At 41.6% G+C, this 17,500-nt stretch overlaps 1 protein-coding gene across 4 annotated transcripts in view; it reads right to left on the bottom strand.

Moving 5' to 3' along the window:
- The window catches only part of ankfn1b (ankyrin repeat and fibronectin type III domain containing 1b), a 132,217-nt gene that overhangs the window by 29,174 nt on the left and 85,543 nt on the right, over positions 1-17,500 (bottom strand). For all 4 annotated transcript variants that reach the window (XM_032502564.1, XM_032502565.1, XM_032502563.1 and 1 more), the window contains one exon: positions 7,580-7,702. In XM_032502564.1, coding sequence (XP_032358455.1) covers positions 7,580-7,702 — 123 coding nt within the window. The remainder of the gene's footprint in view (positions 1-7,579; positions 7,703-17,500) is intronic.

Raw genomic sequence — 17,500 nt, 5'->3', positions numbered from 1 at the left:
CATTCATGCTCACATATTGAAAACATACGGCTGTGTAGAGATTTCACATGCTTTTATAGCCAAGGAGACAATCAGAGTGACTCTTACGGCTCTTTAAGGTCAGATTTTATGGATGAAATGTTATTGAGGGATGTATCAGGTGTGTGCATGAGTGTATTAATGTTTCAGCGGTACACATTTGCTAAAAACCTCCCCTTATACTTTAGCCACAAGGGGTTGACAGAGTGAGATGCGGATGGATTATCCTACCAGATGTGCATTTGAAAAGTGGTAGAGTGGCCTGGAAGCAATGTACCTGATCAGTAAGATTATAAACATGGACTGTGGCATTTAAATGGTGTTCTTTTGATAACAAGCAGCCTCATAATGTCTGAGAAAACATCACCCAATCTGTTGCACCACAGGCAGCAGACAGCACAACTGATACCAGACAGGATAACGCCGCGGACCCAGTTGTTTACACCAGAATTACACCATCTAGAGTCTAGATTCTAGACAATATTTTTCCACTGTTGAGTCATCCACTTTTTGTAATCCACTGTCCATTTTAGACTTAATTTCCTCTTTTTGACAAGCTGGGTGTGCTGAGATGGTGCTCTTCATATCACTGTTGTTCTGAGGTGATGTTCATTTGTCATCAGCTTTGAGTAAGTCAGGCTAATTCTCTTGTGACCTCTCTCATCTGGGTGACGCATGCAGCACAATCCCAGAACATTGGTCGACGGTGTTCTGTGCTCAGATCACTGGTGCACAGGTTGGTTTGTTCATTTGTAACTTGCTCTAATTTGTGAGCTGTTAGACACCAAGTCTATACCATACCATACTGCATGCTCCCGCATGAGCATGCTCCCACTGCCCTTTATCTCTCTCTTTTTCTGTCTTGTCTTTTATCTTGTCCTCTTCTTCTCACTTTCTCTCTCTCTCTCCCATGGGAGATCGGCAGAGAAAGAGTGGGCGGTCCGTTGTATGTTTAACCTTTGAAGTGGGCCTGCTGTGCTGGGCAAGGCCTGCCACCTGTTGGGTCTGTGTGTGTGCATGTGTTGTGTGTGCACGCAGAGGTAAATCTTTCTAATTGTGATGAGCAGAGACAACAGCGGAGTCACCAAGGGGATGTGGTGGCGGGCAGCAGCCGACGTTCTCAGGAAGGGGGTGGGGGAGAGTTTTGTGCTTCCAAGGTGGGATCACACACACAAACATACACACAACCCCTCCTCTGTCAGAGGCTTGGTGACACCATGTCTCCCATGGCGATCGTGGGCCCAGCCTGGGTGGCTCCAGGCCTTCTGTGTGTGTGTGTGTTTGTGTGTGTGTGTGTGTGTGTCACACCAAAGGGGTCCCTGCCTGGGCCGCCATATGCCACCCACCCAGCCAAGGAGAGGAGAGGGGCGGGGGTGACCCCTGTCCACTGAAGCCACCAGTTGGCCCATTCTCTCAGTCACACGCCGCCCGGACGCCATGTTTAAAGTCCCACGGCTGTTTATCTGGGATAGGGATGGAGATACTTTTGTTTTTATGTTTGTCTCTTGACTATGATAAACCCTCCTAACGTGCATGCTCACTTAAAAATATGTACAATCCTGATTGGACGGACAGACGGATGGATGCTTAGAGAATGGAAAGGGTGACGGTGTGTCACTGCTTGATAACCACAACTGCATCAGTGTGTGTGTACACACTACCAGATTGCAGCTTGTTTCTAGAAACTCACATGCACGCCCACAAACATTATACACATATACTCACACACCCATCACTGAAATTCATTAATTTAATTGTACAAATAAAAGAAAGGTTTAGACAGTTATTACTGTAACAAAATATTTGAGATATTGACCCTGTTATGAATTTGTTAGCTTTTATGGATGGAGTTGCACCAAAGTCTAAAGAAAATTGAACCTCCAGATGATGATCTAGATGGATGAGATCTGGAGTGAGATTCCCTGATCTCTGGCTCTGAAAATAAACTACAGTAGATAAGTTTGAGGTGGGTTATGTCAATCAGACACCGAAGTGACAGCTGACAGCAGACCAGAAAGTAACAGTTTTGAATTCTGACAACAACAATTTGATTGGTCGTGGCAGAATCCGATTGGGTGAGGTAAATGGGGGGAAACAACGAATAAACAAGAGAAAGTGCAAAGATTTCCTCAATAAGCAAGTAAGTAAAGCTCTTTACTGGCTCTCACAGCACTTCTGTTCCATTGTTGACAATTCTGACGTGGGTGGAAATCTGTACTACCTGAGCTTCCTATCTCAATCTGTAAACCATTTTCCAAGACTAGTTTCAAACCACAAGTGTCTTGGGACCCCAGCCGATTTTCTTTCTGCCTCCAACCCTGAATGCAAGCCTCACACACACACACGCACGAACGCACGCGCGCACACACACACACACACACACACACACACACACACACACACACACACACACACACACACACACACACACACACACACACACACACACTCGCAGAGAGTAGGCAGAGGGGTGTAGTTACCCCAGCTTAGGTTGTCTTTTATCAGCTTATAAGCAACACATGGAGCCACCTAACCCTCTGACCCACTGGCTCTCTGTCTCTGCACACACACAGAAATGGAAACAAACACACACAGACACATTGACTTAATTTTTTTTCTACCATACTCTTTATTTTGTAACCTCTCCGCTCTCTTTCCAACTTTACAGTCCAGTTTTCAGGGCTATTCATCACTCGATCTAGCTGTCCTTCTCCATCATCTTTTCAATCTGACATGTCATCTGCTTCAGTCTCAATCATTCTCACTCTCTCCTTCCTCCTCTTCTTACCTTGTTCACTCTTCACCGACATGCCCCCCTTTTTTCCCCTACATCTTTCATTCAGTCTACCTCCCTCCCTCTCTCGGTCACTGCCCTCCATCCCCACCCCCTGTCTCTCTGTGTCTGTGTGCTGAGTTGAGGTTTGGAGTGGAAACCAGAGTATCAAGTCAGAGACACAGAGGACAAGAGGGAGCCAGCCTCATAAATCTCCCTTAGTGCAGCCCACAGCCTCCAGACTCAAAGAGTGTGTGTGTAAGAAAGAATAGCCCAGGGTCTATCCAAAAGCAGAGAGGTAAGCAGAAATTCTGCTCCCTAACGTGGACTGAAATCTATAGAGTGGCATCTTGGCAACAACTCGGTCTGAAAAAATTAATATTACAGGCCAAGAAGCAGTTGATGTCCAAACTTAACGGGATATCTGATACAGTGCATACATATGTTTCGTTCTGAAGAAAATGTTTCCTCACATTCTCAAGGGTTTGTAAATAAAAACTAAACTTGTTTCTATTGGTGTCTTTGTCATGGAGGCATTTAAACTGGTTCAGAAAACATTCTCATCACAAGTTTCATTACATGATCTTCATCAGGGGAGTTTGGTCAGTTGTCATGGAATCGCATGTTCAACTTTCTTTTTCAGAGCACTTTAAGGACTTCTCGTCCATGTTGGCTTAAAAAATAAAAGCATTATTAATGAACTCTGGACTGAAAAGTGCAACACCTGCACACTAACACTGACAAAAGATTCTGATTTTTTAATAGCCTACCCTCCTGCATGTGGTGTGTGCAGAACTGATATTTCTAATGAATATTCTTTTTAAAGATTGTTTTTAGGGGGCATTTTAGGCCTTTATTTGACAAGACAGCTGAAGACATGAAAGGGGAGAGAGAGGGGGCAAAAACATGCAGCAAAGGGCCACAGGGCGGAGTTGAACCCGGGCCCCCCTCATCGAGGAGTAAACCGCTACACGTGGGCGCCCGCTCCACCAACGGAGCTGTCTGGGCACCCATTTCTAATGTATATTCAGTAAAATGGGAAAAAAAGACTTTCTAGTCCAATATTGCATCAATTTTATATCTTGTCTTGAACTACACTGTGTGTGTGTCAAAGCTTTTTAGTGTTTAATGTATTCTAAGAATTGTGACATTTAAATGCAGCTAGAAAGTAAAACGTGCTTCCAACACAAGCAGGGATCAGTTTCCTTCTGTTGTGATCTTTAACATTGTGTGCAGAGCAGAATTTCCAAAAAAGAAAAATTATAGGGATCTATAACCTCCTCATTTGTCCCTCTTGTTTGAGCTGACCGCTGTCAGCCACAGAAGAAAGGATAAAAATCTACAGAGAGGATGAAAAAGAAAGAGTGGGGAATATAAAATCAAATTAGAACCAAATGAGACAAGTGGCACACTGTCCAAAACCACTTTACACCCAGGCCCCTTGAGCATCGCCCTCCTTTTTCCACTAAGACTTTGGTAATGTCTCTGTTCTTTTTTATTCCCTTTGTGCACCATAAGGATTAGCACTTGGTAACCCCCTTACCCAACTGAACACAATGCTAACTATTACAATGTGTGTTTGCTCATGTATGTGTGTGTGTGTGAATATCAAGGAGAAAATCAGACATGCGAACAGAAGTTTTGTGTGTGAGTGTGTGTGTGTGTGTGTGTGTGTGTGTGTGTGTGTGTGTTTGGCTGTGTGTTATAATATATCGACTAGAGGAAGGGGAGGCTGTCTTCTCTCCTGGCATCGTAATTAGGACGTCATCCTGAGAGTGCTGTCTTCTCCGAGTTATTCCTGAAGACAGGGTGGCACCAGGCAGAGAAGGGGATGGAGAGGGTTTAAACCCTCCAGCACATACTGCATAACCACACACATCACAATCAAACACTTACTGGTGTGGTACCAACTTCAGATTTCAACTTAGATTTGGTTTTAGTAAAGAATGCTAAAGTTCACGTTGATGTGTAAGTACTTATGTATAGAGTTTCCCCTCCATGCATACTGCGGTGGAAATAAAAACTGCTTGGCCGACACACATGGTTGCCTTTTCATTGTACTCAAGGGTTTTGGCAAAGGGCTGGAACTGCCTTTCTGTCACCATGAGAGGATATGGAAATAAAGACTTATTTACTGACTTTGTATTGGAACAGAACCAGTGTCCCTTTATAGCACCAGTATTGACTGTACTGGATGTCCACGTCATGCACAGGAAAGAAGGTAGCAAATATACGCAGCAGGAGACAGACCTATGTTAGGCTGAGTTTAGTTTAGATGTTGAACTTAATGTTCTCATAATGTAAATAATGCCCTGAGTGACATGCAGTTTCAGCATCGGGCTGGGGTAAAATAAAATAGGTTCTCAAATGGCTTTTAGAAAACCAGAAGTAAAAAAACTGCTTCACATTCAGAATTATAGAAGAGAAATATCACAAGGCCGCCATTTTTACCCAAAGACGTCACAGATAGTGATTGTTCATACTAATGGTTTCCTGGAGAAAAAAATAAAATCTATCAATATTTTTACAGCAATCTTAACTGGCAGCTAACAGCTTCTGGTTTGCCCTTTACTATTCCCTCTCACCTCCTTCTTCTACTCTTTACTCCACCCATATCCTTAAGGCCATTTACTATGATTACCAATAACAATAACACTCCCATTATCTTTTATTATCACATTTTCCCAAGGCCCTGCCGGCCCTGACGGACTTTTGATAAAGCTACAAAACGACTCCTGTTTCAAGCTTGTATATGGGCTGCCTTGGCTGAGAATTCCCTTAATAGTCACAGTTTGTTTGGGTATCTGACTTCAATCAACATAAATGGCAATGGTCCACTAAATAGATAGTAAAGTGTTAAGCCACCTGAGACTACTTTACTGCAAAGGGCTGCTGGTAGGTTTCCAGCATGCTATTTAATATGATCCTTGTGTCACTTTACTCTTAAAGGTTTTGATTTGAAGAGTGAAAGGAGGGGTGCAGTGCACATATAAACATAATTAAACCTTCATTTAAAAGCATAGTGGGTAACGCCACATATCCACATATCCCTTTCACTGCAGGAAAACACATTCCAGGGATTTTATAGCCTCTGTCTCAAGACACAAATATTCACTAAGGCCTCAATGGTTCCTAGACAACAGGTAACTATTTACTGTAGATATACCTTAGCAGTACTCTAATATAATATACAAAATATAAACAGATAATATCTACAAAACACTCCTTGAATGAGTCACATAATAGAAATGTCTCATTACAATGTTTTATTTGTACACATGGCATTTAAAAAACACATTCCAACACAATATATTACACTACTTAGAAAGATATCGCTCTGTGATAACAATTACTTGTTAGCAAAATAATAAGACAGATTGCTTGGACAGACTACTGGAAGGGCTATAAATGTCAAACAATTCCAGAAATGCAAATGATTCATGGGATGTTTTCAATAGATGCTACTAGCACACGCGTTTTCCTTCTGACCGCATTGATGACTGTGCATTCCAGAGGAGCCGTGCTGGTCTTGTCAGGACCTTGTTTCACCTCCCAGTAGCATGACTGAGCCCTCAACCTTGAATCTCTCCTCCTGAGGTCCCTTGTTTATTATGTCACAAAAGACCAGTCACACTCCTGTAACGACGGCTCGCCCCGGAGAAAGTCAGAATCCAGCTGTAGCTGAGCCCCCCACATCCCTCTTGTAAATGAGCATGTCCAATCTACCCACTGTGTTTCATTAAAACCAGACTACATCAATCAGGGCCTGAACTTTAAAGGCCAGGCCCCCTCTCCAGCATCACGGCCGAAAAACACAAACCTGTTAAAGTAAAGGACCTCACACTGCACATATAGTCCAACGCTCATACACTTAACACCACATTTCTGCTGGCGGACCACACATCGCAACTTCAGTCCGAGACCACACAATAGGTCTCATAAGGCCAAAAAAAAAACTTGTAAGACCTCACACCGGGCCCAAGCATCATTCGATAGGACCTCAGAGAATCCCACACCTGTAACTCCACAAACTGCAAAGTAACTCTACTGAATAGCTACTGTAGTCCCTGCACGGCAATTAGAAACCTGCAAACTGTTTAGACCCGAGACATTTTTAACATGACAAAATTAAGTGTAAAGGAAGTTTAAGATCCACTTTAATCTGGGGCTAGTTTCTCAAATGGTGAGAGAAATATAAAGGAAGAGCCAAGAATACATAGCAGGAAGCTCATGGGGGGATACCAGATGGACAGAAGGCCGAATGGATGGGTTGATAAATGAGTGGAGGCTGTGCAACAAGACGGGAGACTGGGAAGGAGTCCCATGGGTGTGGACGGGAAGGCAGCCTCGCGATGGAAAGCTTTCAAACTCCTTTCATCGGCTGCCTAAGGACTGGAGCTTTACAAGAGCAAGATGAGCCGGCGCCACTGGAGCCGTTTGGCGCTCTTCACCGAAACACAGACGCAGAGACAAAAGCAGGACCCTATCACCACTCTGCCCACTCTCTGTCCCCACCCATAACTCCAGCCGTCCCATCTTCATCGACCTCAGCCTTGACTTTGTAAACAGACAAATCATAGCAAGGCCCAGATGCAGTTGCCCAGATCTCTCTTGTTCGATGTTACTTTTTGGATTTCAGTTGTGATAAGTTAACAGTTCTGCTCAAAATCCTTTTTCTGATTCCAGTTTATGATTTCACTCATTTCATAATCTTCACAATCTAACAACCTAAAAACAGTCTCACAACATTTGATTTTAAGCAGATTAAGAGATGGTCTTTGGTCTTACCAGTCCACACTAAGAGATCGTCTCCTGTAGGATGGAGGTCTGTCCGTGGAAGTCTTCTCTGCTTTGGACACACGCTCTTTGAGGGACAGACGATGGGTAAATTTGGAGATCCCTGACTCTGACCTTGAGGACAGAACAAAAATAAATAGATCAGAATAAGACTCAACTGGTTTAGATATGAACATTGGCCCATTACGTGGGCAGTCTTTGAGAATCCTTCTGTTTGCACCATATTCTATTATCATACATTATACATTCTTACAGGAGTTCAGGAGAAGTAACATAAGTGCCATTTTTTCTCTTATTATAAATGATTGCTAATAAGAAAACACACAGAAGGACTGATATTTGTACTGTGGGTTTATCATCTCCAGTAACACAGAAATTCTCTCTAAAAACATCCAGCCAAGGTTAAATGTTGCTGGAAAACACAAATGTCTCAGCGAAATGGATTATTATGCCTAAAACTAAACTTGGTTTTGCAGAAGTCACAATACTCCGTGGAAATGTATTCCATGAAGTTAATAAACAGTGTAACAATGCTGCAGTTCCCAGAGGAAACATTAGGTTTCAGGGAAAGCCGCATACTTCCTGCCTAATTTTCTCCAAATCTTTTTCACAGATAAAAAAGTGAAGTCACACACATTTTAATCTCCTCTACTGGGCTGCCAATGTCCCTGTTCAACTTTTTGCTCAAAATTAAAAACAGGAAATGTAATATGTCTTCCATTCCAGCCAAGGACACATTTGATGAGACTCAGCATTGCAATATTGCTGTGGTAACAGTGGGGAATAATCAAAATGTAATAATATTCTCTATCAAAGAGCCAGGCTCACAGAGGAACATTGCTGGAGCACAGGGTATGTGATGTAAAGCTTTATATACTGTACATGAAGTCAAACTGAAAAACAACCTGTGGGTACCTTTTAGGTAAGTCAAACAATCAAAAATACAAATCAAAAATTTGAAGGATCTTCCTACTGGCATATCCACAAACAGAGGATTACACAAAATGACGCTCAAGCATTGTGCGACCTTCTTCGCTCACCTAATCTAACACACATGCTGTTTCCATTTCATTATGAAATGATAAAGCATACCTAATAATGACTCATACGTACTTGCACACATACATAGATCTCCTCTCAACCTGAGCCAAAAAGCATTTTAGTCTCCATGGTGAGCTCTGTTGGAGTCACACTGCAGGGAGGGTTGGATTGAGGAGAGCACAGACAACCGGGGTGCACCCTGCCACTCAAAACCAAAGCTTAAATTTGCCATCGCTTTTGTTTATGTATTTTATGTAAGATGCCCCAGAAATAACAGTTCACATAAGGCTTTGATAAAACAGGATCGATAAAATCGTGCACAATAGTTCATGCTGTTACTTTGATTACTGAACAGTGACATGAATGAATGACAGTGTGGTGATGCATTTAGTTACACCAAACTCAATTGCCAAATTGGCACAATGTCACGTCATTTTTTGGCATTGTGATGCAGAGGTCTGACAGGACCTTGCATGAGTAATGACGTTTTTCCACAGCATGCTATCTCCACAACTCGCCTCGACTCTACTCACCGTTTCTATTACAGGTAACCTAACAGGTACTTTTTGTAGTACTACCTCAGTCGAGGTTCCAAGCAAGCTGAGACGATACCAAAAGGTGACGTGAAAACCTGCAGACTGGGGGGGTCCTGATGTGTTCTGAACAAACCCGCCGTGTTTACTGGTAAATAATTTATCCAGCTTTTTTTTGCTGCCTCCAGGTTCATTAGAAACTAATTTGCTTTCTGGCTGTGGCAACACGCCGAGAATTGAAAACACACCTTTGACGTTGTGTCTGTCTGTGTGTGTATCGCTTTAGGTCACGGCAGTTTATTGCTATGATGACCTGCCACGGCTCGCCTCACGCATGAAGCGGTACTAATCCGCGATGCAAAAAGGAGGACGGGGTACGGCGGTCGAGTCGAGCCGAGCAGAGACGAGTTAAACAGGTACCATTAATGGAAAAACACCTTAATTGTATTGTCCAGGAGAGTGCTGTACTTCAGAAATAGGACAGAAGGTCTGAGCGTGTCCTCCCAAGTCTAATGCTTCGATACAGATCTGAGAGGATTATTAATCAGTTGAATGGAGACTTTTATTGCATCACAGACTTGTAAACGTTCCCACAGGTGTGAATAAAAGGTTCTTGTGAGCTCGGAAATGAAAGTGAAACCATTTGAAAAAGTTACAGATTTATGCCAGCTGGGCTTACTGCTACCTTGCCTGGAACATTCTATCCTCTTTTCCAAACTGATATAAAAAGAAATGTCTTGTAATAAGATTGCTTCATTGTCCAAATTCTATTTAATCCCTCTCTCAAAACAGACAGAATCCCCATTCTTGACAGGTATCATAAATCCAAGTTCTCTCAACACCCATTTACAAAACAAAGGCAACAAAGTGACAAATAAAGAGTACATTTTAATATTAGATCAACCTTTTACAGAATCGCAGTGGACATTAAATCAAAGCGCCCAGACTATGATCACATTTTACAATAAATATTTCAAAGAAAAGCGTTACTGTCAATATAAAACTGGGAAGCATTTTCTTCTTGTGGTATATTCTCTAACGCTACAACAACACATTCCTCATAAGACCAGCTGTTGTACTATAAAGACGTTGCCATTAGCTGAGATGAAAATACATGAGTTCTCATTCAAAATGACCTCATGCTATGGCTTATCTGGTAGAACAACCCCCCGGCCTTACTGCCTTCGTTCCCACTCCTACACCCTCAACTACTGTTTCCTGACCCTACGCCAGCTTCTCCAAAGAGTTGGTGGACCTCAAAGACAAAGAGGCATATTTTCCTGTATGAATCATACAAATAGGGTGTGGGATTTTGGTCAGATGGTCGAGCAACCCGTAATTGATGGTATTACGTTAGGCTAGGCTTCATCTTCTTCAAGGGCTTTTAATTAAATTAGTAGCACTGCCCTGTGTATGCCAGCTACTTCCAATCACTGATGCTAATGTCTCTGTTTATGTTTCCATAAACTGTATATTTCACTGGTCTGAGAAAATCTGATTTATAAATAGACTACAAGGTTGATTGGTTTGGATCATTATTGGTCGTTAATAATTGCCTTGGTTTATATCTCTAATATGTTTGGCCTGTGCCCACTAGTTTACATTTAGAGTTCCCTGTAAAACTTCAAACAAACTTTTGGATCAAACACATGACACGACATGACCATAGGATAAGGACTTCAATGCCATGAAAACACATAGGATCATGACTTCAAAGACACGGGGGCCAGTGGACATAGAAGAGGACTCAGGGAATCCCTTTGAGGGGTTTAAGAGGAAAAATTGACATGTGAAGCAGGTGGGTCTAAGCGGAGGGGATCTGCTGGCAACTGGCTGCCTCTCGGCTCCCTGAGAGCCTCAACCCCTGGCTCCGCCCCATGCAGCTGTCCCTGATAACATCATCACAGCAGGCACACTGTGATGATGCAATCCCCTTGGAGGCCCACTCAGGATATCCCGGTCGATTATCCTCTCATCAGAATTTTATTTGCTCTTTCATTTTCCTGGTGTTGATTACCATTTAGGAAATCAATGATTGATTGTTTTTCCGTATAGAATCGAGTCTATGATGTGACCTTGAAGCCATGTGATTCTAAACACACACAACCAATGAAGCTTTTAACCTATAGCACAACCAGAAAAGTGCATACATAGGAGCCAGACAGTGCTTCCGCACCTGTCAGGCTGCCCTATCATCTTGGAAGAAAAATCCTTCAAAGCCAATATAGGTAAACCTGTGTCAGTCCTTTTCTCATCTCATAACTCGGCCATTTTGCCCTGCTCTCAATGAACACAGACAAAAGCTATAAAGTCATCAGGCCACATGCAGAATGGATGCCGAACCCTTGCTGAGCAAAGCTGAACAGCATGTGTGCACAGTGGACAGCAGCTCTGCAGTAGAAGCTTTCTTTTGCCATCTCTTTTCTGTTTGTCTCTGAATATCTCTGAGCTTGTAATTACAGATATACAGTGTAAAAAACTCTGAACTAATGAAATGAAATTTAGTACAGATATCCATGGCGCCAAGAGGATGAATCCTGACAGCTTTACCATTTATCCAGAGATATCTCTAAACATCCGATGGATTGGCATACAAGTTTGTACAGCCATTCGTAGTTCCCAGACGTTGTGTTCTATGGCTTTTGGTAATCCCCTGACTTTCCCTTTAGCACCACCATGAGGTACACTTTTGTGGTTTTGAGTGAAATGTCTCAACAGCTATTGGATGGATTGCCATTAAATTTTTTACAGAAACGCAGGTCCCCTACAGGATGAATTGTAACAACATTTCATGAAGCACCAATATGAGCTCTTCATTCTTAATACCTAAAAAAAACAAATGACATTCCCGTCGCTGTTCTTTATATTTAGTGCTATTAGCAGATGTTAGCATGCTAACACACTAAACCTAGATGGTGAACATTACCTGATAAACATCAAATATGTTAGCTGTGTTGTTGTGATCATATTCACATGCTTACATTACTATTTTGCTCATGGCACTGCTGTATTTAAAACACGGGCCAAACTGGAGCCAGCCACCACAACTTACAGGCCATTCATAGCATATCATGTATATATTCAAACTACCTGGGTGTGTTACACTCAGAAAAGGTGTGAATTCATCTTATAATTTGTAAGAGGATTGTGTAATTTATTCTTTTGAAACTCATTTTAAAAAAAATTAAATACATTAAACCCCTCTTATGTATAATAATATAATATCCATTACTGTGAATACTGTTTTTGCAACTTTATTGAAAAAAAGCAGGTCATTTAAGGTACAAATCCAAGTATAGTTACTTGTAATGTTATACTGTACATTTTAAGAGGTTTTAAAACACTTTTATGAATTTCTTATTAAAATTCTAAAATGTAATCCATTAAAACCAAATTTAACTGAAAGCGTGCAGATGATCCTCTGATCCCCTCATGCTCCTCTATCACTTGCAAAGTCAGTTCAACAGCCTGCAGATAACTAAAACACACAAAAAATGACAACAAAAGCATCAGATGGTATGACTCAAGCAGGGCTTGATCTCACATCTCGATGTCCCTGCACGGTGTCTTTAACCACTGGACCATCTCCAGCACCAATGACCACTGAGAACCAGAGATTAAGAAGAGCAGACTGAAGCTGCAGTAACTTCACCTTCATCAACCTGCAGACTTAAACCTGTTCCACACTAAAACATGTTCACACTGACAAAGTCTAATTCTTCTCTGTGAGAATCACTTCACCTCACAGATGCCTGAGAGCTCAGCTGGTAATAAACTGCCTCAAAGTCTTTTGTGATTTCCTTCAATCAACTCGCAGAGGGCAGTTTCATTAAGGTGTAAAGCTCTTATATCATTGTGAAACAATGAAACAGCGCTCTGTAAACTTTGTTTTTCTACTGGCTGATGAAGGTAAAGTCTCTGCAGCTTCAGTCTGATCTGTTTTGTCTGTCTGGTTCTCAGTGCTAAAGATGGACCAGTGGTTAAGAACACTGACTGGGAACGTTGAGACACAGGTTTGAGGTAAACCACACAGGAGTAAATGTAATGAAGGTTTGTATGAGGTTTCATTTGTCTGCTCTAAAAACCAACAACAAAAAAATTCAACGATTTATCACAAAAGTCCTTCGTCAAAAAGTCACATTGATTTCAACTTATGATTTTGCGAATTAAACATCATCATCATCATCTGAGGAGGAAACTGAACATGTAAAGCCAAATGAGCCCAGTTGGTTTTTTGTTATCACTTTAAATGTGTGTGTTTTGGTGCTCTGCCGGCTGTCCCAAAAAATTGATACATTTCAATGAATAATCCCTTAAAAATCATATACGGCTGGTCCCCATTTCTAATATACATTTACTTGCTGTTTTACAACCTGTTTACATCACTGTATATACAATATATTCAATATATACAGAGACGCTACAGTTAAATGGGCCAGAGTGTGGTCCAGGCTTAATATGACGGGAGGGCCCGGGCCCCGTCTTTCCCTCCCTTAGGACCTCCATTGGTAAAAGCCCACCACTGCCTCACTGCAGTGTGACTTAGATTATGATCTTGCCAGCATTAGTAACTTTCCCCAATCCTGCAGCACAAGAGTGCTTTTGTGAGCACTGAATGGTGAGTGTGGTGATACGGAGAAAATGTTGACCTACGCTCACATACGCTCTTACACACACTTTCACACTGTCACTGCGAAGGATCGCTTTCTTGCAAACAACTCACCTAATGTCACTTTCCCTCTCTGTTCTGTTGCCATGGCAGCAATTAACTGTTCAGAGGTATTCATGTGCAGGACAAATTCTGCTAAAGAACTCATTGTTCTTGCTCACAGTAAACAAAGCTATCGAATGTGCACTTTGACCCCCGCTCATAGCCTGAGTAACCCACTGCTATTTGAGCGCAGAGTTAAGACTGCATGGAATTCTAGCAAAACCCACTACAGCTCAAAGACACTTCACAGTGATGCATGGCCAAGTCTTGAAAGTTCTTTCTTTGTAAATAACAATGTTAATACTAATAACAATATTATCATAGTAGTATATTATTAGAATGTGTTTTGTTATATTTTTACTTTAATTTTAATTCTAAAAGATTGCAATTCCTTGTTATTTGGAAATGTACATTTTCTTCTAAAGAATGCTTTTATTTAATACTATATTTTTTACGTTCCTGCCCTCCTTGATGATACCATTATATTTACATATTTGATTAATGGGAAATAATATGACAAGCATCCTCAGCAAAGCTTCCCAGATCATCCAGAGGGTTGTGTGTTAGATGTGTTTATAAAGAGATCCCACTGAAAGCAGCAGAACGCTATGCATTACACAATTTATGTGGTGTGTCTGAGGTTGGACTGCACTAAACCACAGATCTTATTTCAGATTACTAAGGAACAGACACGATAGTAAATCATAAGCAGGACAGACAAATATCTGACCCTGTTTCAGAAGTTATGGGCAATGGCTGCCTACCTAAAACAACTATTTTGGAAAGGAGGGAAAACAAAGCGCTGGGATTTCTTTCATCTCTGTCTCCTGCTATGGCTTCTTATCCCTGCCAATGGAACTCTAATACGCCAAAAAGAATGTGGGCACCCACCCATGTAACAGAGACATGCAAATGAAATGGATGCACACACACATACACAAACACAGTTTAATTCAGGAACATACCCCTAAATGTGTTTCATTAGGCAAACAAAAAGGCTTTCAGTGGTCCAATCATAAAAGAACGCAGCCAAGTTATGAACATTGCTAATTAAAATCTGCTCAAAGAAAGCCTTGTTTTCCACTCACCATCTCCATCCAAACCCAAGTCTGTGTGTACGTCTCTCTACATGGTGGAGGCCGCTTTTATTTCACTTGGACTGAAGTCTCCTCAATAAAAAATACTGATATTTCTTCAAGCTAACAAGCTTTTTCCTTCAGTTGTGATACAATTACATTATCTGAATTGCTCAAAGCGTAATGTTTAATCGTTGGTAGCAGTGAGGGTCAAGAAATGAGAGGCAATATCATAGCAGTCTGTAGCGAAATACCTGATGCACTCTGGAGCCTAATGAATTAGGCTTGCTTCTTATAAAATTGTCTGAAATAACACATCAAAATTATACAATGCGTGACACAGAGCAAATATGTTGATGAGAAGGATAATTCTTCTAGCATCCACATGGGTCCAAAAGAGAGGGAAAGAATTTAACTGCCAATTTGTCGCCTTGACAAATAAATCCTAACAACTGCCTCAGCTTCAAATGCTAATGATCTAATCATAACGCTACATGCCAAAGGAGGGGATTCTGCTATCACCCTACGCACATATTCTCATATGCTGCCCATCCACCCACTATGGTAAACACAGATATTTCCATCTCGGCGCCTTTCCCTCCTTCTCCTCAGTTGCTCGTCTCTGAGTCACACTCATCTTCCTCTTTCTTTCCCTTTTATTACGTCGCTCTCTCTCACTCCTGTTTTCCACCAAATCGGCACATACAGAGTTTGTCAGTGAAACAAAAATGAGGGAGGAATTTGATGCCTTTTTTCACTTTTGGTTGGCTCCCTGTGGTGTTGGGCTTGATACAGTTCCCTCTGTGTCCCACTTTGCATTTGATGTGTCCCATAAGGCTGACTCAACATACTGAGACATACAGATGATGGATCTGAAGGCAAATTAATCTTGAATTGAGCTGACAAGCGCATGGAAGCCAGCAAACTATCCGAGCCTGTAGCTGAAGTACTGAACCACTTGCAGGAGAGGAGCAAAGAAAGCCATACCACAGGACAGTTTTCTCTTTCCAATCGCTTTCGGTTAGTTGGGACGAGATAATATGATTTGGAGGAAAGTGATCTCGAGTAATTTAATAGTAATTATCTATCACATACCAGTGTGTACAATATAGTATCAGCAGATGTATGAGCACACTACACACCCACAGTATCAGATACTCGACTTCACAAATCCAAAGTGAGCAGAGGCATTGACTCTAAATTTATTAATGGGCCACAATCCAGGAAAAACATACAGTAACATAATAATGTTCAAGTGTCTGGGGAGCTGGACTTATCTGATGGGAAAGCCTTATCACTGCTGCTGTTAAAAACATCTACTCAAACCTCACAACAGTCACATAACATCACATGGCATTGTAACCCACTCATAATTCTGCACAGAATCTCCTCATAAAACTCCACATAAGACTCCAGCTGGTCTCCTCTAGGACACAGACAAGCTGATAAAACCTTGTGGAGCCTGGATCTTAACCCCCTGTATCGGTACTCTCTGTATTGAAGAATTGCTGCCGGCCTGTAAGGGTTCATATAGCTCATAGCAATTTTAAGTAACTATATTATTGTTTATGTGAGTCAAAATAGTAACGTGAGTCTGAATAACTGACATGAGTCCATGGTTGTTAATCTGTGTGCCAGCCTTAGTTCTGACTAACTGAGATTTTTAGAGGCTTGGCCTAAAGGAGGTGGGCACCCCTCTGAAATTATGTTCATGGCCTTGAAACAGCTTTAAACACACACACGCAAAGGGCACCCCACTTTCCCCCATAATCCCACAATTGAGCACAGCGTCGAGATTCCAATCAGGGTTGTGCCAGCAGACTGAGGGGATTATTTACACTGGAAAGGAGAAGGGAAGCTCGATGAGGCAGAGAGATTTGTGCTGGGTTATTGCATTTTTATACTTTTGAGAACCAAATGTCTATCTTAGACACAGAATGTTGAGCAAAATCCTCAAAAGTAAACACTGTCCAGTTAAAGAGCTAATATACAGTTAAAGCTTGGGTTTACAGTTTAAGTTACTTGGCTTAGAAGAAGAGAAGGCAGGGAATATATGAGCGCAACCCATGCTCTCGAACTGAGTTAAATGCGGGTTGGACACTGCTCCGCTTTGGTGAACAGGCATTTACATTTGGTATGAGAATCCAATTCAAAGTTATTGAAGTTCAAAAGACCTTTAAGGGAGTTCTTAACTAGTTTGAAATGTGTTTTTGTGTGTTAGCTAAGTGGGAGAGTTAGACGTTTCTGGTTTTAACTGAAGGATAGTTCTGTGTGGTCGCCTGGTGAGAAAAAACAGCAAATATAAATTCAAAACGTCTATGAGTAAACTTAAAATGGGGCTGGTGGTTAAATGCTGAGTTGACTTGTTTGTACCATGGGTAGATTAGGAGGTTTAGTACAGGACTCAACTTGTTGTGCAACATTCAAACCTTTCCTGAGAACTTTCTCAGCTAATGTGGTTGTGAGGATGGAGCGTTTGAATGTAAAGTACGTATGTACGTACGTTCGTACATGTGTGTCTGTATGTGTGTGTGTGTGTGTGTGTGTGTGT

Source organism: Etheostoma spectabile, chromosome 21, assembly GCF_008692095.1.
Source record: "Etheostoma spectabile isolate EspeVRDwgs_2016 chromosome 21, UIUC_Espe_1.0, whole genome shotgun sequence".
NCBI classification, from domain to species: Eukaryota; Metazoa; Chordata; class Actinopteri; order Perciformes; family Percidae; genus Etheostoma; species Etheostoma spectabile.
The sequence above is the reverse complement of the archived record's forward strand: the minus strand, read 5'-3'. Positions and strand labels throughout refer to the sequence as shown.